Raw genomic sequence first — 22,949 nt, forward strand, 5'->3', positions numbered from 1 at the left:
AGCAGGAGAACAAAATCAATATTCGCTTAATGGAAAAAGGCAATACTTGAGGCATTAGGGCCATCATGGGGTAGAAGGGCTGTCCTATAGTCAAAAGCATGAGGCTGGGAATCAGGAGACAGAGATTTTCCTTTTAAATTGCTTAAAATAAGTTAGTAATGCTCTTTGCCTCACTTTCCCCACTTGAAAAACTGGAAGCTGCTCCTCCTCATCTATGCTGCATGAAGCAAACGGATTGTAACAGTTTTCAAGCACTATGGCCATTTTCTGGCTTGGTAGTGAACGTTGTGGAGAAGTGTTGCTGGTGACCTGTCACTAACTGCTGACAGAATCCAGGCACAGGTAACACTGAGGCTGCTTCTTACCACTGTACTGAAAATCTTCTTCAATGAAGTGGAAAAGTAAGGACTGGCATTCTGCTGCTGCACACTTAGCATGCAATGGGTAGAGCCCTTCGATATCCAACCCAACAGCTCATAAAAGTATTATCCACCAAATACCTTCACAGTGGCCAAAGAATGAGAAGAATGGAAAGAATTTATTTCAAAAAATATTTTCAAATTTTAAAAATGCCGCTTGGGGAGGATCTCACCCTGTGATTGCCATGTGCCAGCTCTATTTATTCTCATCCATTGAGCTAAGACTTAAATAGTCTGTATATTAGCTCAGGCACCACTTACAGGCACTACCTTGGACCCCAGGGATTTGGATTTTGACTCTGACATTGCTTCATAATCAAGGATTGTCCCAGGGTGAACTATCAGACTTCAGCTGTGTGGTCTAGGGTCAAATCCTAGGGGACGTAAGAGGATGGGAAGAGATGGCAAGGAAAATATACTTGTGCAAAGAAGCAGGTTGGTACATGCAGCTAAAGATGTAATCAAAGAAAGAACTGAGTATAAAAGGATTTTTATAAGCTAGGTTATGAGTAGAGTAACAGAAAACAGAACAGACAGTGAGGATTGTGCTTTCAGGAAATGGAGAGCTTTTCTCATAGGTATGGGAATTTGTGATTAAAATGCCTGGTGGCAATAAACTGATGGCCTGATCCTCAGTTGCCCTGAGAGCCTGCTTTTCCTTTAAGTTTCCTGTGAGTGTAAAAAGGGTCTGAAATGTAAATGCTTATTTGTGTGAATATCATACAGAGCTGCAAAGAAAACGGAGATCATTGAGACAAGAAAGGATTTATTCTGCTGGCCAGAATCCATTCTGCACCTCTGTTCAGACAGTACCACCTCGATATGGTGGTAGCACCAGTTAGAGGGGATACACAGGCTTGTGACACCTTTTAACTTAATGCTTTGGGCTGCAGAAAAGTTAATTGGACTTCTCTCATAAATAAAATTGCAGGATCTGTGCCCAAATTAAGATGGGTCAGTTACACTGTAATAACTGGGAATGAAGGCAACTTTGCATCATCAGAAAATACATGGGCTTTTATTTTTTCTCCTGTTGTAATCAGCTACGTGCCTCTATTTCATGTGTTCATAACCGCTGAATGTTTCAGTCCTGGGTTTAACAGGGAATACGGAATATTTGGGAGAAGTTTTAACCCCTTTTTGATGAACAGTAAGCTCCTTATTCAATTTAGTGGCACCAGAATTTTGTGTCACATCTGTCAAATGGCTGTCTCAGTAGCTATCTGCTTGGCACGAGTCTAATTGTACCTTAATTCATTTTGTTGCTTCTCCTCCCTTTCCACATTTTTCAGTTCTTTCCTTCTTTCCACTCTTCAGATCTCAGTTAAGCAGTGTTACAGAATATATATACAAAGATTGTGAAGTTGAGAATTCACTTCAGAATGTTAGTGTAATATGCTCTATCGTTATAACCGGAATATTATGCATGGAAAGCATACAGTATTTCTGAGGTAGGAACTCTGAGAACCTCATCAATCATTTCCTGTACATTATGTACACTATTTAAGTAGGTGGAAAGCTAAGTATTTTTCCTTGAGGTTAAGTGTATGTCAAGAAGAAGAAGAAAAGTGTTTTTCATTGTAAATGCAAAATAGATTTCCCAATGTTCTCTTTAATACTGGCTCCATTAAAAACCTTCAGTAACAGAGTGGATCATAAGAAGTGAGGGAAAATACTTATCAGAAATAACACTTGTGAAGAAAAGGAATAAGAGAGAGCTTTACTAGGCTTTGGTGATTTGACTCCTCAGAGTCAAAGGCAAGCTAGAACACAGCTTACAGAAAACGTATTAAGAATTTTTAATACTTATTTCTTATCTATTCACTATTTGAAGAATAATGGTTAATACTTTCAAAAGCATATAATGTTGGTCTAAATCTCTTCCTACTGAAATCAATAATAAAAGTTCTATCAACTTCACTGGCAGCAGGGATAAGCAACTGCTTCTGAAAACACTACTTTATAGGGTGGGTTTTTTTGGTGTTTAGAGGCAGAGGGTTATTTTGAAAATACATGTAATCTATAGTTTTTTCACCTTGAAGCCACACAAAACACAAGTTCAAAAAGAACACCACTTTTGTTTCTGGTGGAAAGGACTTCCAAAAGAACTCCAAATCTTTAGCAGTGAGAAGATGTGGCATAAACAAATTGATTTACAACACACAACATAAGTTGTCTTCACAACACAGCAAATGAGGCAGCCTAAGCCAAATACAGAGAAGCTTCATACTGCAGTGACAATTCATCTATCCACTATAATATAAATATACCAAATTACATTTTCTTCAGGATTGTTTTTGATGAAAATGACACTATTTAGGTAGCAATCTGTTCCTGTTTTTGCAAAATTCTTCTCTAAGGTACTTGAACAAATATTGCTACCTCTGACCTTTTTAATGAACAACTCTTAATTAACAATGGAAGAACGTTCATCAGGCATGAAACTTAAGATTAAAGAAGAATGGCTTATGTTTCATTAATTTTATTCAATTGTATCCTGAAACTTCATTCTTCTTTAGATTAAAATATAAGCAGACCAACGATATGTATCCAAGGTATATCTGTGTATCACTGTAATACAGGAGATATAGATATATATAGAATGCCATTAAGATTTGGAAAAGAGAGATTTTTGTGACATGTCAGTTTAGGTAAGCCATTTGGAAAGTTGCTTTTCAATTAGGTGGTCCTCTTTAACAGGAAACACACACCACACAGAGTTGTTGGGAAACTTACTACTACATAATCCTCTGGTTACTCAAGATCAACATCTGGAAGTAGCTGCAGGTATGAGTGAAACAGTAAATTACTGAGATTTACACAGATTTGTAACAGCCTAAAGAAAATAATATCAAAATACCTGGGTAATATCACCTGTACATAGAAAGACCACAGGAACACAGAATTATTCTATTCTAATTATTCTATTATGTACGGGTCCATACGGCCAACTTGGCTCATTCTTCATCTCCAGTGCCCTGTTGCCCTGATCACCAAAACTGTGCACGTGGCTGTTCACATCTGGGCTCCCTCTGCAGCGAGGAAGCTTGTGCCTTCTGTGACTTTTTGCTCCAGGGTCTGCTGTAGGCATAATACTGTGGTAAGCCCCACCAAGTTTGGCTTCTTCCTCTTGAGACAGCTCTCCAGCGCTACCCCGGAAGGCTTTGTGCTTTTGCATGTTCCTTTTGTGTCTCCTTCCAGGACAACAAAAACCTTAGGAAAATGAAAGACACCCACCCAACAGACAGAAAAACTATCTTCACATCATTGCAGGTACTTCAAATTGGAAACTCACAATTTCACTCAATTTTCAATGCCTCCAGACAGTCTGCACCAATCACCCTGGGAAACAGGAGCCTCTTGCTGGTGCGACCTGTAACAAGAATATAGACGGAAGTGTCAATAATTCAGTAATGACAAGGACTTCATTATACCTGTAATGTACACAATAAAGTTGGTCATAACAAACTCGATACACAGTTCTGTCGAAGTCACACTGTAAGACAGATAATTTGTAAGAATTACCTTAACCTAGACTGAAGTTTTAGAAAATGGGATTTAGTATTTCGATTTCAAATTCCGGAAATGTTAATAAAACTATTAAGTCCTAGAGTCAAGATTTGGGGTCCTACCTGAATGTGTATTTTCTTTTAAGACTTAAACTCACTTATAAAAGTAGACAGCAGTTCTCAATGCATAGCAAGAAAGACCAATTGCTAAAAGCTAACAAAACCTAAATACGAACAAGGGGATTAAATTTAACCTTGTTCTGGAGACTCTTGGACCAAACAATATCTTAAGACTGTTCTAACCATTATACTTTAATTTTAAATTAGATCAAATCTGGGTGCTTTCTTTGATGAAAATGCTTATTACTCGTATTACATTTATGTTTGACAATGGAATATAGCTCATACTGAAGACAAACACTAATGCTGCTTTTAAAAGATGAAACTGAGAATAACCAGCTACAAGGAACATATAAATGGGAATTGAGAACTCCGAAAAGAATAGTGAGGACTCTACAACAAGACAACAAAACTCAAAATATCCTTGAGGAAGATGTGAAAGCATCCAATATAGGTTTATATCTACAGGCTTTTTTGATTGTTCCAGTGAGAAAAAAATCAGTGGCTGTAACTATAAATTAAAACATAGGATTCATAAAAATTCGTATTATATGAAACAGCAAAAAAAGGAAGTCAATGTTAGAAGAATTAAAGACAAGGAGTGCTTTAATTCTATTAGGAAGAAGAAGGAATCCTTAAAACAGAATGAGAGCTGGAAATGGTAGAGTTATTCACAATAGTAAAATAAATGCAAGAGGGATGAGTATCTTGCATTAGTTTAACATTAATAGAGTCATGTCCCACTAGGTGCAAGTTACAAAAGATAGTAACAGATTTGAGGTACATAAGAGTATGTAGGATGTAAACCATCTTTTGTGAAAGAATCAGTGGCATCTATTTAACTTAAGAAATGACTGAAAAGTGATTTCATGTTAGGCTACAAGTACTCACACGGGGAACAGAACTCTTTGAATGCAGGACTTTCAAAAGTTCCTAAGAGATGATGCCATAGTGGACATAATGGAGGGACTCAGACCTGAAGGAAGACAAATGTAAACGTGCCATAGGAATAAGGAAAACCCATTATATAAAGTCCTGCAATACTAGAACTAAGGGGCACTTCTCAAAACTGGTAGGAGAGCCATAGCGGTTTAAAAGAGAAAGAGAAGAAAGAACTTTAAGCATCAAGCAGAGAACTTCTGGGCTTCACTGCCTCAAGAGATTGTGAAGGCAAGCATTATCTGCCAAGATCCACAACAAAGGTCCGAAAAAGACAAATTCATTGACAGCAACTTTGTTAACAGATAATAGGTGGAGCAGTCAGGAATGTGCCTTCTAACATCCCTAATTCCACGCCACTAGATGCTGGGTAAGTCCAGGGGAGTAGAGCTCAGAGGTAGATGCTCCCCTCAAGTAGCACCTCTTAGTGCCATGGTCGAGGACCAAGCACTGGGCTACATGAACCACTATTCTGACCGGGTAAGAAGACATTTCTTGTGTATTCTTTATTTTAATAGCAGTGAGTAGAGCTGCACTTGAAATGACTTACCAGAAATGCAGGGAATTCTGTGTAATTGGAATTGTTATGTCAAGGTATGTTTTCTTTAAGAAAAATGGTACAAAAAGGAATTAGTTCAGGTAAATCTCATGTCCCATGTTAGGGAGGAGTTCAGATTAAATTACAGTCCTATTCCCATCTTGCTTCATAATCTATAAATCTACAGAATTTTCCGGTAGCTTGATAATTTTTCAGTTCCAGGCTTGTTCCTTCTCTACTAGGCCCTTTATATTTTTAACTATAGGGTTTTTAAGAGGGTCCCTTACTACCTTTCCCCTTACGTACAACCACTGTTTATCTTTAATAAACAGATAATTGTACTGGCTTTATCCTGTTTACTGTTCTCCACATTTTTTCATCTTCTCTGTGTGTGCTATCCAGCACAAGAGGGTATCTTTCAGTAAAGGCTGCCTGAGTGTGGAGATAAAGAAAGGGAGCAGAAGAAACAAAGACAGGGAGTCAGGGTCAGAGGAAAAAAGAAAAGATGAAGGGAAATGTTATTACTGAAGGATCTGAAAATAATTCACTATAATTTGGAAAGGTTTTTAAATGTTGGAGAACACAAAACAACTATTTTAAAGAATTTATAAGAATATTTCTGATAATATTACCACTCATTTTTACAAAACTAGCTGGTCATTTAAATTTAAATATGCTGCAGTGGTGGGATATATTGAGAGTAATAGTTGGCAGTAATGGTGGTAATTGTATACTTCCATTCCTTACCTTGTCTTTTTGTTGGTATTGTAAATTACACAGGGGTAATTTTTAGTTCCAGTTGAAGAAGGCAGTTACTATGATGCTCATATGGTACTATGGTTAACAAAAAGATATTTCTTTATCCTTGTTAATGATTATCCCATGAAGATTTGTATATGAGCTTAGCTTTATAAGGATGGTGTACCTAACTCTAAGCCATTAAAGCATGTTATTTGGGTTTTTTAAATTTATAATTTAAATTGGTTTTATAGTTATTTTTCTGATAATTATTTCAAGAAGAAATGTCATCAACTTTAGAGGTGGATTAAGAAGAAAAAAGTAAACAACTGCAAAACAATATAATGCTGGCAGTTGAAATAGGATCTTTGTTAAAGCCCAAAGTTCCTGAACATATTCAAGATTATATTTGTGGAAGCTATGGTACAAACTGAACGTATCTTCACAGAAATAATTCTTTGACAGCAAGGGAGGAAAAGAAAAAAAAAAGCAAAAAAAAAACCTTTGCAAGTTTCTTTCTACAAACAAACAGAAGGAGGTAAGCCTTTGAACTCCTATTGTTCTGACAACATTAGCTGTGTTTTATCCAGCACTGTGTTTTTAAATGCTAGTAACTTACAGACACCACCATTTGGTTTTTTTTTACTGAATAAGTGGTGGCAACAGTGGTGAGAGACAAGCCAGCTGAATATTTTGTTGGATGAATGAGTCCTACTTGAAAGCAACTGAGAGCTCTTGGAGGCTGAAATACAGTAATCTCTACCAAATGGCATGGATACTTGCTACTTGTTATGTTTCACAGTAGTCAGGGATAAAGTGTGTTAAAGCAAGAGATAAAAATTCTAGCAGTATTTGAAATCTGAATGTTGGTCAAGGTCCAAGTTTCAATGGTAATTCTGATTTCTGTGGCAAAAGAGAAATCAGAAACTCCTGACAGACCTGAATTTTAGAAAGCTGGATGGGTGTCCTGGGTTCAGCAGTAGCAGTCATGTTTCTCCTCCTTGGTAGCTGGTGCAGTGCAGCGTTTTGACTTTCGGCTCGGGAACAGAGCTGATAGAGATGTTTTGGTTTGGCCAAGGACTTTGTGAGCCTCATGCTCTGCCAAGGAGGAGGGGAAGCTGGGAGGAAGCAGAGACAGGACACCTGACCCAAACTGACCAAAGAGCTATTCCATACCACAGCACGTCATGCCCAGGATGTAACTGGGAGTTAGCCGGAAGGGCTGGGAGACTGCAGGGTTGGAGGAGGTATCGGTCTGTGCTTGGTCGGGCTTGGGGGCGAGTTATCGGTCAGCGGGTGGTGAGGTGTTGTATTCTGTTCCCTTGTTATTTCCTCTATCATTATTATCATTGGTGGTAGCAGTAGTGATTTGTGTTATACCTTAGTTACTAAACTGTTCTTATCTCAACCCGTGGGAGTTGCATTCTTTTGATTCTCCTCTCCGTCCCTCCGAGAGCAGGGGGAGGGCAAGAAAGGGGGGGAAGTGAGTGAACGAATTACCTGACTGGGTTTAAACCACGACAGTTCTTTTTGGCGCCCAACGTGGGGCACGAAGGGTTGAGATAACGACAGATTTGACTGGATTAATAGTCATTCGTCACAATGCTGATTTATTGGGTATCAGAGTTGTTCTTGATCTCACAGCTTCAGACCGTTGTAACTTACGTAGAGCCGGTATTTGCTGTGTTAGTGTTTATCAAGTGTGGGGCCTGGGCTAAGGTTCTTGTCTCACTGTGCTTTATGGCAATGGCTTGTAATACGGGCGGGCTCCAGCAGCAGGGCGGGACGGACGTGGCCGTGGACTTGTACCTGGCCGTCCGGCTGCTCTTCACCGTCCTGGCCCTCACCCTACTCTCCATCTTCGTGAGGCTGCGGGGAGCCGAGGGGGAGCGGCCCCGGGAGGCGGCGGCTGCTGAAGCGGCCCGGGAGAGCGGCCCCGGGGACCAAGCGGCGGCGGGAGCGGGGCCGGAGGCCGCCAGGGGACGGCTGCCGGTGGAGGAGGCCGGGGCGGTCGAGGAGCAGAAGGAAGCGGCTGCCGAGCAGCGGGATAAGGCGGCGGAGGAGCCGAGCCCCGCGGAAGAGCCGAGCCCCGCGGAAGAGCCGAGCCCCGCGGAGGAGCCGAGCCCCGCGACGGCCGAGAGCATTCCCCGGCAGCCACCCGCCGAGCCTCAGGAGGATGCAGGAGACCACGCAGCACTTCCCAGCAAGGCAGAGGAGGAAGAGCTGGACTCAGGAAAAGAGAAGCCGGTGGTGGGAGAGCCGGCAAGCACAGCAGCTACACCAGCCCCAGTGACAAGCACAGCAGCATCGTTTGAGAGTTCTGAAGGCTCTGAATGGCCTTTGGGTATCCTTGGGACCTGCCTGCTGATTGTGATGGGGATCAGCATGTTGGCACACACACAGGCTGTGTTCTACCCACAACCATTTTGTCTGATCTCAAAAGTTAAGCAGAGTCAGGTTTGGGTCTTGTCTGGGGTTAGACAACAATATAGGGGGACCAAGAGATTTTCCCCAAGGCTGGACAGTCATGAGTGGCAGGGTGTGTGGGACAGTATGGGCAAGTATCTAGTCCACTGGGCCCCTCCAGTGCTTTGGAAGCATTGGAGATGGAAGGCAGCTGTATGGAGTCCCCAGCAACAAGCTGCAGAAACTGCTTAAGGGGACAGTGAATTATTTTAAGCCTGGTGGGCCCATGGCACTTCAGGCCATCAGAGCAGAGATGCAACACAGAGATGGACTCATGATCGAGGGGTGGACTTAGCAATGGACACTATTGCCCAGGTTGTTCACGAGTGTGAACACTGCACACAGTCTCTCCTGCTCTGGAAGACTGTTACAAGAGATGGAGCCTGACATGGACCAGATGGACGCAGCAGCTTTATAGGGACTGGTCCATGCACTAAGATAAGAGTGCACCGAGATAAGAGTGATGGTATATTGAAAATGTGGGATCTGAGCATGACATGAATGGTATCGAATAAGGGGTGGATAATGTCCTGGGTTCAGCAGTAGCAGTCATGTTTCTCCTCCTTGGTAGCTGGTGCAGTGCAGCGTTTTGACTTTCGGCTCGGGAACAGAGCTGATAGAGATGTTTTGGTTTGGCCAAGGACTTTGTGAGCCTCATGCTCTGCCAAGGAGGAGGGGAAGCTGGGAGGAAGCAGAGACAGGACACCTGACCCAAACTGACCAAAGAGCTATTCCATACCACAGCACGTCATGCCCAGGATGTAACTGGGAGTTAGCCGGAAGGGCTGGGAGACTGCAGGGTTGGAGGAGGTATCGGTCTGTGCTTGGTCGGGCTTGGGGGGCGAGTTATCGGTCAGCGGGTGGTGAGGTGTTGTATTCTGTTCCCTTGTTATTTCCTCTATCATTATTATCATTGGTGGTAGCAGTAGTGATTTGTGTTATACCTTAGTTACTAAACTGTTCTTATCTCAACCCGTGGGAGTTGCATTCTTTTGATTCTCCTCTCCGTCCCTCCGAGAGCAGGGGGAGGGCAAGAAAGGGGGGGAAGTGAGTGAACGAATTACCTGACTGGGTTTAAACCACGACAATGGGGAGTGTCAGCATCCTGTTAGAAGTGTCCTGCAGATTTCTCATCAACTAGAAGCCCTGCATTAAAGCAGGCACTATGAACATTTAAAGCAACATAGTATGGCTAAAATGTTTATTTTAAAAGACTTATGAAGAGTGCTATTTTTGGTGAACCATGTTAAAATTAAAGTAGAGCCAGCCTGTCGCTTGAGAAGGATCAGAGCCAAAATGCTCTACCTAAACTTCAAAGCCTTCATAATCTCACCAGGGATCCCAAACCTCTTCCTCTTGTGCAACTGTCTTAATCCAAACTTCAAACCTATGGCTTGGCAGGCAGTGACAGAGAGTAGTTTTTAAGGTTAGGACAGAATATTTACTTTCCTTGGGCAGTGCTATAGTTTTCACTCATGCTGAACTATGCTTAAGCTTGTCATCCCCAGAGGTTGACTGGGATGTTCTCAGGCCCAAGTCTGTAGGAAGCTATGCAGGAGGTGCTGAAAGATTTTAAACCCCATTGACGTCACTGCTTTTTGATGGCTTTCAGCAGTTCTGGAAGGCGGGTATGGGAGCGGTGGCAGAATCACATGCCAACATATTAAATTTTCCTGACACAATAAAAACCTATAATCACGGCAGATTGAATTCATACCTTAAGTCTAAACAAGAAAAAAATTAGTTTTGCCTGTTTCTGCCAGAAATAAGTAGCAAACTGTGAGTAAATCACATTGTTTATACCACTTACTTTATGTGCAATGGAAACAGGAACAGCTGTTCCTTGACTGCTCTGTTTGTAACAAATGTGCAGTGTTAGCTGTTATAATAGCAAAGTTTACAAGATCTGCCATCCATCCGTTCCCTTACACTCTGTTTTGGCTGGCCTTTAAAAAGTCAGTTATTAATGCTCATTCCAGTTTAAGAAGTGCCACAAAAAGAAAGAAAACCAATCCTGAAACCCCAAACCCTTATGCAGGTCTTTTTTTTTTTTCCCTTAAAGCGTAAAAAAACACCTCATATCAGCCAAAAAATATTTCACTAGATATATATATATAGTCTTCAAGCATCAGGTAAGATAGCTTGTGCATTACATATTACAGTTCAAACCCTGACTCCATTGACAGCAATGATATGTTTTTAATTGATTTGAACAGGACTGCAATTCAAGGAAGTTACAATGGGACTGGAATGAGTTCTCTGGGTAAGCAACACAACTGTCAGCAAACATCTCTTACAGTCTCTTATATAAGTTTACTACGTCTCATCTTGAAATCATTTCAATTTCTTGCCAGCAAGGTTCTTCTGAGGACCATGCGTGTCTGACACATGGAAATCTACTTCTCATTTCCAGCGTAAACACACTGAAAATAGCTGGTACCTATTTGATCTAATAGCTTGTACTTTAACAGCTCTTCTTCCTCTTCAGCTCTTTTTTGTTTCTAAACTGAAGAAGCCAACCCCCTCTTTTTTTCCGTCTTCTCCAATAGAACAGACCCTAAATTCCTGTCATCCTTTTAGTGGTGCTTTGCCCCCTTCCAGGTTGATTTCATCTTTTTTGCAACAAAGGTGACTTGAAATATACCATTATACACAGGTGAAGTCTCAACAATATTTTGTGCAGCAACAGCCAAACATCTCCCTGTTTGTAGATATCTCTTGACTTACATGGCCAGGATGACATCTACACACTCCTTTGCCATGGTACCCTGACCCTCCACAGGCATCTAGTAATAGACAAAGAGTTTTTTTTTCTATTACATCATTTGCAAATGAAATATATTCATGATAGTTATATTCATATGCTCCTGTACTGACACTGTTAACTTTGATAGCTCTCTCTCACCCCAGTGTCAAGCTCTTAGTGTGACTTTAAAGGACAGATCTATCTCTTCCCAGTTGAAACTATCATTAGTTTCTAAAGGTATGGCAATGACATACATGATTTTCACATCCAAGGTAATACTCTCTGCAATTAAATTTAATTGTATGGCCTTATGGTCTTCTAGTATCATATTCCAAGATTTCTCTTTTATTGTCAACATTGACCTGGGCATTTTTAAACTCTTGGCTTTGATCCCAAGGGTAGAGACTTGGTACATGAACACTGTAGCTCCACCTTAGACTTGGAATAGCTCCAAAAGCAAGTGATAAAACATACTGCCTTCTGCTCTTTAGCTTTGGTTACATTTTTAACATATGAAATAAGCAATTTGGGTGCAAGAAAGGCATTCAAGTCTTGTTTTCAAGTTAAAAAAAAAAAAGAAAAAAGAAAAGGCAGCAGCTCCCAGAACTGTACAAAGATATTTAGGCTTTCTAAAACTTTTCTCCTGACATTAAAGCATGTGGGCAATTTTAACATTGGCAAATTAAGTACAAATACACAGAGGACAGAGGCTGCTACACATCTCACCAGAGGATCTAATGGAAACCAGAGCTGTACTCAGATGGGCGCTAACAAACGGGCCTCGTCCTGGAGAACTGGCAGTCCAGTGCACAACATGGCCGTGAGCACGCTAAAGAAAAGAAAAGAAAAGAAAAGAAAAGAAAAGAAAAGAAAAGAAAAGAAAAGAAAAGAAAAGAAAAGAAAAGAAAAGAAAAGAAAAGAAAAGAAAACCACACGCCTCAGGCGAAACTACATTTCCCAGGTACCTCTGCCCTCGCCTGCTTCCTGCCCCTCACATGACAGCGCCCTGGTCGCGCCATGGCGGAAGCCGAGGAGAAGGTAACGCCGGGAGGGCATTATTGCAGCCGGACGGGCCGGGGAGCGCGGCGTAGCGCGTTTGTGAGGGGACAGGGGGCTTCAGCCAGCCCGGCAAGCGCCGGCGGCTGTGCGGCGAGGCCCCCGCTCCTCCTCAGCGCTGCGCGGATGGGGCTGCCCGCCGCGGCCTGTCGGGATTTGTGTAGAGCAACCCGAGGGAGGGCTGGGGGAGCAAGCCCTGGGGGCTCTGCTCTTTACACCTCACCCGGTGCAGGACCCTGGGGCTCGGTGGCTGGGGCGGGTGGGTTAGGAATGCAGCTGGCGCCGCTGTAGAGCCAGGATTAAAGAGCTGAAGGGTCTGAAATGATCGAGAAGCTGCCGTTTACCGAAAGGCGTGAGCAAGTTATCTCAACAGGGGAGGCTTCTCCTGAGACAAAATCCGAGAGGTTTGGTGTTTGTCACCTGAAGCTCCCCCCGCCTAGACTGCTCCTTCCCGAGAAATAAATAAAGTGCAAGCAAGAAGTGAAGTTTCCCGTTCTTTTAGATGCTTTCTCAGGGTTTCTTTGCCGAGCCAGGACTTTGACATACAGCTAAAAATGGTCCCTGTGGTCCCTTCCCACTGGTATTCTGTGATTCTAAGCTGTGTGATGCTTGTCTTGGGTGTTTAAAGGTGGGAGAGTGTTAGAATTGTCTCAAGGGAATTGGCTTCCCTGCTGCCAGAGGTTTGGTTGGAAAGGGTTGGCTTCCTTGGGGGAGGCTTCATCCCCTGGTGTGGTGGGGTTTTAACTGTGGCAGCGTTTGAAAGGGCTCTTGGGATAAAACCAGTTCTGAGAAGTTACCTTCTCTAATACTGCAGGAGATGAAAACAGCCTGTGTTTTGCTCTCTTTGGACTATGGGAGGGAAGTTACCTTATTCATTTCTGTTTATTTCCTTTGGGGAGCACACACACCCCTACTGAAAGGGATGTGTTTGTTGTGGCTGTGGTTTCTTTGAAACCCAAGTTTCATGGTTTTCCTCGCCCAACACCTTTGAGTTATGAGCCTAAACATACAGTGGATAGCATCTGACCTTTGCTGAGGTGGGGAAGGGAAAACCCTATATCCATCATACTGGAAAGCCAGCTTAGAATTTATTGAGAAGTTATGTTGGATCTGCTAAGTGAGAGATTATAATGGTGAGAGGTAGCTTCGCATTTCTGTGGATTGCTCATCCATGTACCTTTTATCCATTCTTAGGCTGCATGAGCAACTGCATTTGCCAGCTGGCTGAAGTGTACTGCTGATTTTCCCCTAGAGTCTGAGACCCACCAATGACAGCTCTTTCTACACGATTTGGGATTCTGGTCACCTACAAATCCCAGCTGAGGGATTTCCTTTTCACAGTTACAAGGCTACTAAAAAGTAGAAGTGGGGGATAATCCTCTTGGCTCATGCATTCGGAGGGAAGGGAGAGGAACCTAACAAAACCCCAGGGCAGTCATAACTGCAATTTACTCTTCCAGTTTGTTGGTGCAAATGGGTGAACTCAGGCAAAAAGCGTTTCATAGTAAGTTGCTAGTAAGTGAGTTAGTAGGTGTCAATTGTAAACACCTTCAGCTAAGTTCTTATCAGAGAACAAATACAGTTTCTGTATTTCCTCCCTAAGCCAGGACTCCCTCTGAGTTTTTGCATGTTATTTTCTGCAGTAAAACATAAAGGCTATGAAGTATTTGCCTGAATTTATATGCTGTTATGAAATTCAGTAGCTGCTGTTGCAGTGGCTCCTGAATGCAGAAGGGATACCAGGGCACATGTCCTAAATCGAAGCAGATTGATACTTTATTGATTCACACTGATTGATTATTTGAATCAACTTCTGGTGTGCCCTCGTTCTGTAAGCCAGTATTTTCCAAGGATGATCTCCCACATAATAACTTGCAACTCAGTTTAATCTTTATTAAGTGTTTTGGGTGCATGTAAGAATCGGCTTCTGTAAAAGCAAGTGGGTTGTTATTCCACCCTGCCTTCATGTGAGTCTGTCTGTGGGGTGTTAAGTACTGAGCTTATACCTGTATTTGTGTTCTCCTGAAGCCAAAGTAATCAGAACCGTGAGGGGAAAACTAATCTTAGTGTAGCTGTACTATAAAGTCTCATGTGTACCAGCAAAAATATCACTTCCTGTAATTGCTTGTTTTGTTTGGGAGAAAGATTTCATTTTTAAAACACATTCTCCTTTTACAGAGTGTGAACTGTATCAAAATATCTAAATGGTGGTGCTAATAGTTTTGGTTTATTGAAAAGTTGAGTAAAAAACTCTTGATATTCAGGAGGAAAGGCAGGGGGTTTTGTTAGGCGCCTAGTAATATGTTGCATTGGACTTTATGTGCTGCTTTAGCTTGTTCAGTAGGCTGGCAGTGGTACACAACAATATTTTAGTTCTGTCCTCAGGTACTGTTAAGTAGAATTTAAGATGCATAAAGATTGTATATAACAAAATTGTTATTTCCTCAAAGGTAACTGCATTGTGTGAGTAGAGACAGACTGGGACAAACAATTGTATTCGCAAAGTCAAACCTGAACTTCAAAGGCTGCCAGGATATTACTCTCTTTTAATCTTCCCTTAACTCCTGTGTTCTTTCTACTTGCAGTTTCCCAACTTAACTCACAGTATATAGTCAGATACACATGTGTATTTTAGAGGTGGACCTGGTTGTAGTAAGTAAAATGGACCAAACAGAAGGCAGTAATCATGGTAGCACCTTGCACTGAGTTTCAAGTAACCAGTAGAAATGCTGCTTTTCTTCTGCACTGTCTTTGTGACTATGGTCACTAAAGGTGAACCTCCACTAATGCAAAGGAGGCATTTACTTTTTGCCTAGAGATCACCATCAATGCATTTTATAAACACAAAATAAATAACTCTGTCAAAATAAAAATGACACTGGTTGTGAGTGCATTATTTTTTCATCCCTTTCTATTTCTCTTTAAACTGCTGGTAATTGTCTCTTCTTTTTTTTGCCTTCTCTGGTGAAATTCTCTACCGATTTATCTTGCTGTCCAAATACTACTTCATGAGGTTTGAAATGCTGCCGTCTCTCTCACTTGTTGTTTGTATAGCATTTTGTTGTTAAAATGCTTACATTCACTTTCAGCGTATTAGTTGTAATCTTTTATTGCTATTGATAACGATAAATACGTTAAGTAAATCTTCATTCTGCTGACCTCTTTGAGGAGGCGTTGCATCAGCAGATTTTCTCAGTGGACAGGTGAGAGATTAGGAGGAGTTGACTTGCAACATTTTTATTGTAGGACAGTAAGAATTATTGCCTTGCCAGAGAGAGATGTTTTAAAGATACAGTTGCTTCAAAGGCAAGAGAAAGCCCCATGGCATTGCTTTGACATGGTATGGGGAAGGAGAAAGTTGTTAAATGGAGAGGGACTTTTGAAAAGGGCATGTAGTGACAGGACAAGGGGGAATGGCTTTAGTTGGCAAAGGGGAGATTTAGATTAGATATTAAGAAGAAATTCTTCCCTGTGAGGGTGCTGAGGTGCTGGCACAGGGTGCCCAGAGAAGCTGTGGCTGCCCCATCCCTGTCAGTGTTCAAAGGCCAGGTTGGACGGGGCTTGGAGCAACCTGCTCTAGTGGAAGGTGTCCCTGCCTATGGCAGGGGGTTGGAACTGGATGAGCTTTAAGGTCACTTCAACACAAACCATTCTGTTATTCAATGAAATGCTGGGTTTCTGTGGAAAATGGTTTGAAATTATTGCAATTTAAGTTGGTTATCAGCTGAATAGTTGAACACCAAAGCTAGTCTGTGGATAACTTGCAAATGCTATTCTGCCTTGCAAGTCAAGGTGTGTGGAGTTGCTTTGCAAAACTTGCTGCAGCTTCTGGAAGGAGGGAAGCTTTCATAGGCATGGAATCTCAGCTGATAGAATCACTCTCTCTTTAGGGTAAATGATAATAGTATCACACTCAACTGGTGCCACTGAGTGTCAGTGTGGCACTAGATTGCAAGTGTAAGGAGAAACTGGATCTGAATGGAAAGGATGGAAACACTGAGTTGGTTCCGCTTTGTCATGTTTCTTAATAAAGGTTTAAAAAGGACTTTTTAAAGGGAAATACTGCTCAGTTATACATGTACTTAGTTGATTTCCGTTTGTTCTTTGTGTCATTTACAGGAAATCAGGTCTACTGAGGAATCAACAGATGAATCTGAGGTAAGCCTGCTTAAAATGCTTCTCATTTGAATCTGTGTCAGGACTAGTTCTTTTTCACTGCTTGAAGGTAAAATGCTGCCTTAGTGGTTGTTTTTAGAAGTTTTGCCAGTACTATGCAGCAGGGAATGTTAATCTGGGCTTAAATGATTAAAAAGGAGCTGTGATTCTTTATTAGAAGCTTCTTTATATTTAAAACCCTCACAATTGCCCCATTATGAAAAAATGAATCATGTTGAGAGACATTCAAGTGCATGCACTTCTGTTTTGATCAAATGAAAATTTAATTGTCAGTATAATTATGTGTGCAGTAATACTACATTCAGGTAATTGCTTTGTTATTTTAATAGCTTCACAGTCCATATTTAATAACGTGTAGTCTTTGTTCTTGAGGTGACATTTGTCATGTGCTGGAGAGGTCTGCCTACCCTGCTGTAGGTGCTGGAAAAAGCATGCTGGGGTCGTGGAGAGAAGGGGAGCTACACAGGGTTCAAGAATGTGTCCCCAGACAGCAGTGTAATACAAACCTGCCATCACTGAAGGAACCCTGAGAGATCTGGAAAGAGATTCTTGACTTTAGTGTTTTCTGGGATAGGTGCAGGAAGGAAGAAGTAAGGGTGATTGATCTGCTTCAGTTGTGGCCACCAGCAAGGACAAGTGGTGCAGGGCAGGGTATTAGCTTGATAGGGTGTTTTCATTTGTTATGCATCTAAGTGGAAGTGGCTCCAGAAAAGGCGCTCAAAAGCTTTAATGGACTTGCTGTTAAGATGATGTTCTGGTATTTACCTAGGGCCGAATTTTCATGCTTGGGTTCTGGTTTTACGCACTGGGTCTGGGTTTAATTAGGCAGCAGTCCTAATTTCCAAGACAGTGGGCATTGCAGAGACTGCAGTGGTGGATTCTGAAAAACAACCAACCAACTTTTTTTGCAGAGGATGGTGGCTTTGTTTCTTGTGGGGTAATTTTTTTCCCCTCTGCCTTTCTCTGCAGTGGCACCCTAGGGTGTTCTTGGTGAGAAGCAGGAATTTCTTTGGCCCTTTAAAGCTGCTGTGTGCTGCCTGGACCAGGGTTTTTTTTTTTGCGCAGTGTGAAATGCTTTCATTCTAGATGTTGCTTTGTGATGTGAAGTGCTCATAGACAATGATTGGGCAACGACTCAGTGTTTGGTAGAATAATCCTCTCAAGGGTTGACATTCACAGGATAGTGAACAAATACTTGCCTGCTGAGGCAGTTAGGTTTTTTTCTTTAAAGCTTATTTCAAGTGGGAACTTGTTTTAGTGGCTTTTTTAATGGCCTTTCAACATTTCAGCCTGTAGTAAATAAGTATTTACAGCAGAATTAATCATAAATGGGTTGCCAGCTTGTTGGGGTTTTATTTAGTTTTACCTTAAGTAAAAGTAGGCATCGTGCAGCTTTCACAAAATTGGAAGTCATAAAACTTCAACAAGACCTTTGTTATAAAGTTGATGTCTATTTTTAATGTTAATTTTGCATGTGTAGAAAGGTGAAAAGGAAATACTCATGTTGAGAATTTAGATGCTGGATCTAAAGAACAATCTAATCATCATTCTAATGCCTGTGAAAACACTTCTTGCATTTTAAGTCCTGTCTGTAGTGTCTTGGCACTATGCAGGTAGCTGACGAAATGAAACTTGGAAACCATGCTTAGAAATTACTTAAAGGCAGTAGTGAACAATTGTCACAATTTTAGTGATTACATCACTCGTTTGACTGTTTCTAGTGATCGGTCAGAACCAGAACTAGTGGTAGAATCATGAAGTCTAAATGTTGTCAGGGCTTGCTTATATTATTTGAGGTATGATCAGAGATCAGACTGAAGTGACGGCTTCACTCTTAAGCTCTTGAGATCATAAAATTGTATGATTTCTTTTGTGTGGCCCAGAGTATGAATATCCTGATGTATTAAAACTCAGAACCTTCCTACTTGGGGGAATCAAAGCTAACTTACCAGCCTGGAATTTTGTTAGTTGTTTGTTAGTATTCTGCTGAGGCTGCAAGCAGATTGCCCTGGTCCAGGATGTGTCTGTTTTTAGAGGGATTACCTTTTCAGGTACAAGTCTCACCGGAATACTATAGTACTATATAGTATTATATCCACTGATATAATAGTACTATATCCAATGAAGTGATCCTTTTTTAAGGAGTTTCACTGATTTTTGTAGCTGCAGTGTAGCATAACTTTTTTTGTATGGTTGGCCTGTTAAAGGGAGCCACCCACAGCTATGGGTGAAGCTATTAATTTTCTGCAAAAAGTCATTAAAAGTCCCATTTTAAAAAGTTGCATTAATGTGTGCATTACTGGTTTGGGTTTGTTGTGGGCTTTTTTTACTAGGTTTTTGTATGTGTTAGCCATCAGTGTTGCATGTTTTCATCCTAACATTTCCATTTTTCTGTCTCCTGGTCTTAATTCCTTGGGTTTTGCTAGTTTTGATCCCTGCTACCCTGTGAAAGGGATGCATTTATTCATTTAATTTATTCATTTAGTTATTTAAACACTTTTATTAATAAATTTTAGGAGAGTTTGTAGAGATAAGAGTGTTGTACAAATTCTTGGTTAACCCAGAGCTCCATCAATTTATGGTGAATTAAAAGTATCCCTCACTGCTATACTTTTACCACTGAAATTGATAGTGGTTTTGTTCTTTTAGGTTTTAAAGGCTGATCAGAGCAGGAAGTCAGTTGGGAAACATCTAAGCCCTAAAAAGAGACAACTAAAAATCCTTGGTGGTTTCTTTTCCTTTTCAGTGCACTCCAGATCTTAGTCTTGTACTTCGGGTCTGCATTAGGTCAAAGCAATTAAATCATTTCAAGTAAATAAAGCATCTGGTAAGAAAGGCTTCTTGTCATACTCTGTTTCCATCAAAATGCTCTTTTAACATGGAGCATGGAGCATTGGGCTGGAAGAGGTGAGCTCTTCTGTGGCTAGTAGCTTTTGAAGGGGCATCACCATTGCAACAGAAAAATAGGTGGTTGAGGAGCAGATTTGGCTACTGTACCTCAGTCCAACTTGCATTTTTTTGTCTCCTCTCTGACCTTTACTTCTTCTCATCATGCCACTCTTCCTTATTGTTAAGTGGCTCTATACTAGGTGACCATTTTTCTCTTCCAGTTGTTTTAAAAATACAAAATGGCTGAAAAATGTGCAAAAAGCATATTCTGTTTCACTTAGCTGAGCAATCTGAAGAGAGATTGCTTCCTTCTGCATGGCTTTAAGTGAAATTGGCCTTTTAAATGGGGAGAATGGAAGGAAAAGATGTATAAATTCCAAACAGAAAGTTCTTATTGATGAGAAAATATATCATGCAAATAATTTATCAATTTGAGTCAGTAGGATGAGCATAGTAAATTATTTATTGAGGTTTAAATGGAATCTTTTCATAGATTAATTTGAAAACCAAGTTTGCAGTGACTAGTAACTAACATTATAGTATACATCGTTAGAGGATTGACTTGCAGGAAAAATTGATTATTGCTATATTCTTTTAATATCTTCTGATTTTGAGTGAAAATTAGATACTTCATTTAATGAGCTATTAATATTAACCAGAAGCGTCTGTTCTATCTGTGTGTTGTGGAATACATAAGAAGTAAAAATGCTGCTGTGCGAACTACATAAATTAAATGCAATTGAAAAGCTACTGAACAGAGTATGGAGATGTGGCTTTTCCAGAACGCTAAATGTATTAATCTGGGTGGAATAAGACTCTGGGCAGGAAAAAGGGAAGTAGTGGGAAGTTTGACTGTTTACCATCTAGCTCTTCCACTGAGGGGAGTGAGTGAACTTTAAAAACTGCTGTTTCCAAAAGTGCACCGTAGAGTTTTCATCTGCAGTACATCACAAGGTGGCAACTGGGCTGCTTGAGTAGTGTTCATGGGGGAAACAAATGTTTGGCCAAGTTCCTTACTCAGCAAAAGGAAAATGCAAGTAGAAGTGCATAGTTTCATTGAGGTTTGAACTGCGTTGGGATTTTTCAGTGTTGGAATTGGATTTGGACGTGGAAGATAAAACAGCCTACCCTGTGCTGCCTCTGTATGGTGCACTTGATGTGGATGGACTGATGCTGTGCTTTTGAACACTGAAGTGGGTTGGAAAGTTTTCAGGTGTTCTTTGCCATGCACAAAACTACCAGTAAAATAAAACAGATGGATAGGAGTTGAAATGAAACCAAATTGTAATACATGGACGTTTTACTAAGGTGGTTTTTTTTTTTTCTTTAATGTGCCATTTCTAATGATTGCTCATGTGCAGTATGTCATCTCTGTGTTACTTCTGCTTCACAACTTGGCTGGTGCCCAGCTCCTTCAAACCTGTAGGAGTGAATCTTCAATTGGTGTTCTGCAAATGTAGTGTGACATTCTCTGTACCACAATAGTTTTGAGTAGAAATAGATTGCTCTCTGCTTTGCCTTTCATCTGTGTGTCATTTCATACTGTGAATGCAGCCCATTTTGATACATATTCACAGGCAGCCATATCATCTTAATTCCTTGCTCCTGGTGTCTATCTGCATTTTCTCAAAGAGGTCAAGGTATTAAATAAATCCCTGTGGAAAATGCATGGGGAGAACAGAAAACTGCTGTGTGAAATTTTACCATACTAATCCTTATTTACCAATTTTACAGCCAGATACTGGGGAAGTATTGGTGATTTGCCTTATGAGGAATCATAAAAGAACTGGACAGGAGTTTATTCGCTTTCATCAGTGAAGTAACATTAATGTGCTTTCACCATAGAATTATAGAAAGAAAATATTTTTTAGCAGCATTAGTCACAAATGTGTTTTCATGGTTTGGAAGTTTCAGTCTTTATGGCTTTTGTAGTCTTGTGCAGCAGTAGCTGCAGAATAGAAACTAATTCTCGTGCAGGTTGGAAATTTGAATATGGTTTTATTATTTATTCCAAACTATGTTAGTTCTCACAAAACCTGTCTATATGGGGGTCAAAATACAGCAGCCTGTGCTCTTTCAGAATTTTTCCTGATTTTTTTTAATTCACTGGCCATATTCCCATGCGTTGCAAATGGGCAGTGCGTTCACTTGGATATATAAACCCAGAATTACTAAAATAAAATTGCCTTTTCCCTTCGTGTATTTGAAGTTAAGGAAACAGGACATGGAAATAGAATATGGTAATTGTATTCCAAAATCTTCTTGCTCACTGGTCATTCTTGGTCACTGCCCCCGAGTGTCTGTGTTGGCATGGGTGTGCTGCTGGGATGGGATGAGCTATGCGCTCTGCTTTTCCTTAGATCCAAATGCAGTGTTTGCTGAACTGTTAGCGAGTTCCGTTGGTGTCTTGTGAGCATCCGTTTCATGTCAGGCTGTGAGCAGTCATTAAAATCAGTGTATAGGAAAGCTGCTTTGCTGTCAGGGTTGCCTGGCTGGAAGCAAACTTCCAGGTGGGAACGTGGTGGCTTTGGAGGGTAAGGAAGTGGGGGTCTTGGCAGGCACACTGGAAGGTGTTGAAATAGGGATGAGAGCCCAGGGTGAGACGGTTTGGTGAAGTGTTTGAGGGGTGTTAAGGTAGCAGCAAAGGTTGGTTTGAGGGCTGTCAGGGGACAAAGCAGAGCAGGTTTGGAAGGGGGAGCTAGGGGAGGGTGAGGTTGTGTTTCCTCATGCTTGTGAGGGTTCAGGACTCACAGTATTAAAAGTAGAGATTATTATGTTGGGAGCCAGCACTTTTAATCTATTGGGTTTGGATAGCTGGACTGTAGGCGGGATTGGCTGGTGCTTTGAAGACAGACCACCGCTTTCAACCTCTTGTCTGATGTGACATTGTGTTGAGCAGAGTCACTTGTCTCCTTTTCCATTGGCATTCCAAAATCCAGAATAGGCCATTCAGCAGACCCAGTTCTGCAGAGCTGAAGTAAAGAATTGCTGTGCCTGCATCTTGCCTTCCCCTCCAGACCAGGCTGAAGGAACTGCTTGTTGTCCTAGCTGAGCAAGGGTGTCTAAACTGAAGCATTGTTCCATGGTGGAGAAACCACAGTTTGTCCGTTTTGTTTCTATGTAATTACTGCCTTAAACTCAGGGTTTAAACATGCAGCTGTTAGAAACAGTAAGTATCTTTCCATGAAATATTCTGACACAGGAAGTGCAAAATGGATATTCCTGGAGTGGTACTGGGAATATGGAGATTTGTGCATGGTCATCTCGATTACCAGTTTATCTGGGCCACATTTAGCCTAAGTACAATCTGTGTAAAGAGAAGTAGAGACGACAGATCAATGGAATAGTGAACC

General features: G+C 41.2%; 1 protein-coding gene across 4 annotated transcripts in view; it reads left to right on the forward strand.

Annotated features, from left to right (window-relative positions):
- The first annotated feature begins 12,411 nt into the window (after window positions 1-12,411).
- The window catches only part of VPS41 (VPS41 subunit of HOPS complex), a 222,817-nt gene continuing 212,279 nt past the window's right edge, over window positions 12,412-22,949 (forward strand). For 3 of the 4 annotated variants that reach the window (XM_057431521.1, XM_057431520.1, XM_057431523.1), the window contains exons 1-2: window positions 12,478-12,513; window positions 16,651-16,689. In XM_057431521.1, coding sequence (XP_057287504.1) covers window positions 12,493-12,513; window positions 16,651-16,689 — 60 coding nt within the window. In that variant the 5' untranslated portion in view covers window positions 12,478-12,492. Of the gene's footprint in view, window positions 12,514-16,650; window positions 16,690-22,949 lie in introns of all 4 variants that reach the window. The other variant, XM_057431522.1, reaches the window with a different exon arrangement.

This window comes from Pezoporus wallicus, unplaced genomic scaffold (genome assembly GCF_028554395.1).
Source record: "Pezoporus wallicus isolate ANWC-B61680 ecotype Strahan unplaced genomic scaffold, APGP_CSIRO_Pwel_v1 scaffold_11491, whole genome shotgun sequence".
NCBI lineage: Eukaryota > Metazoa > Chordata > Aves > Psittaciformes > Psittacidae > Pezoporus > Pezoporus wallicus.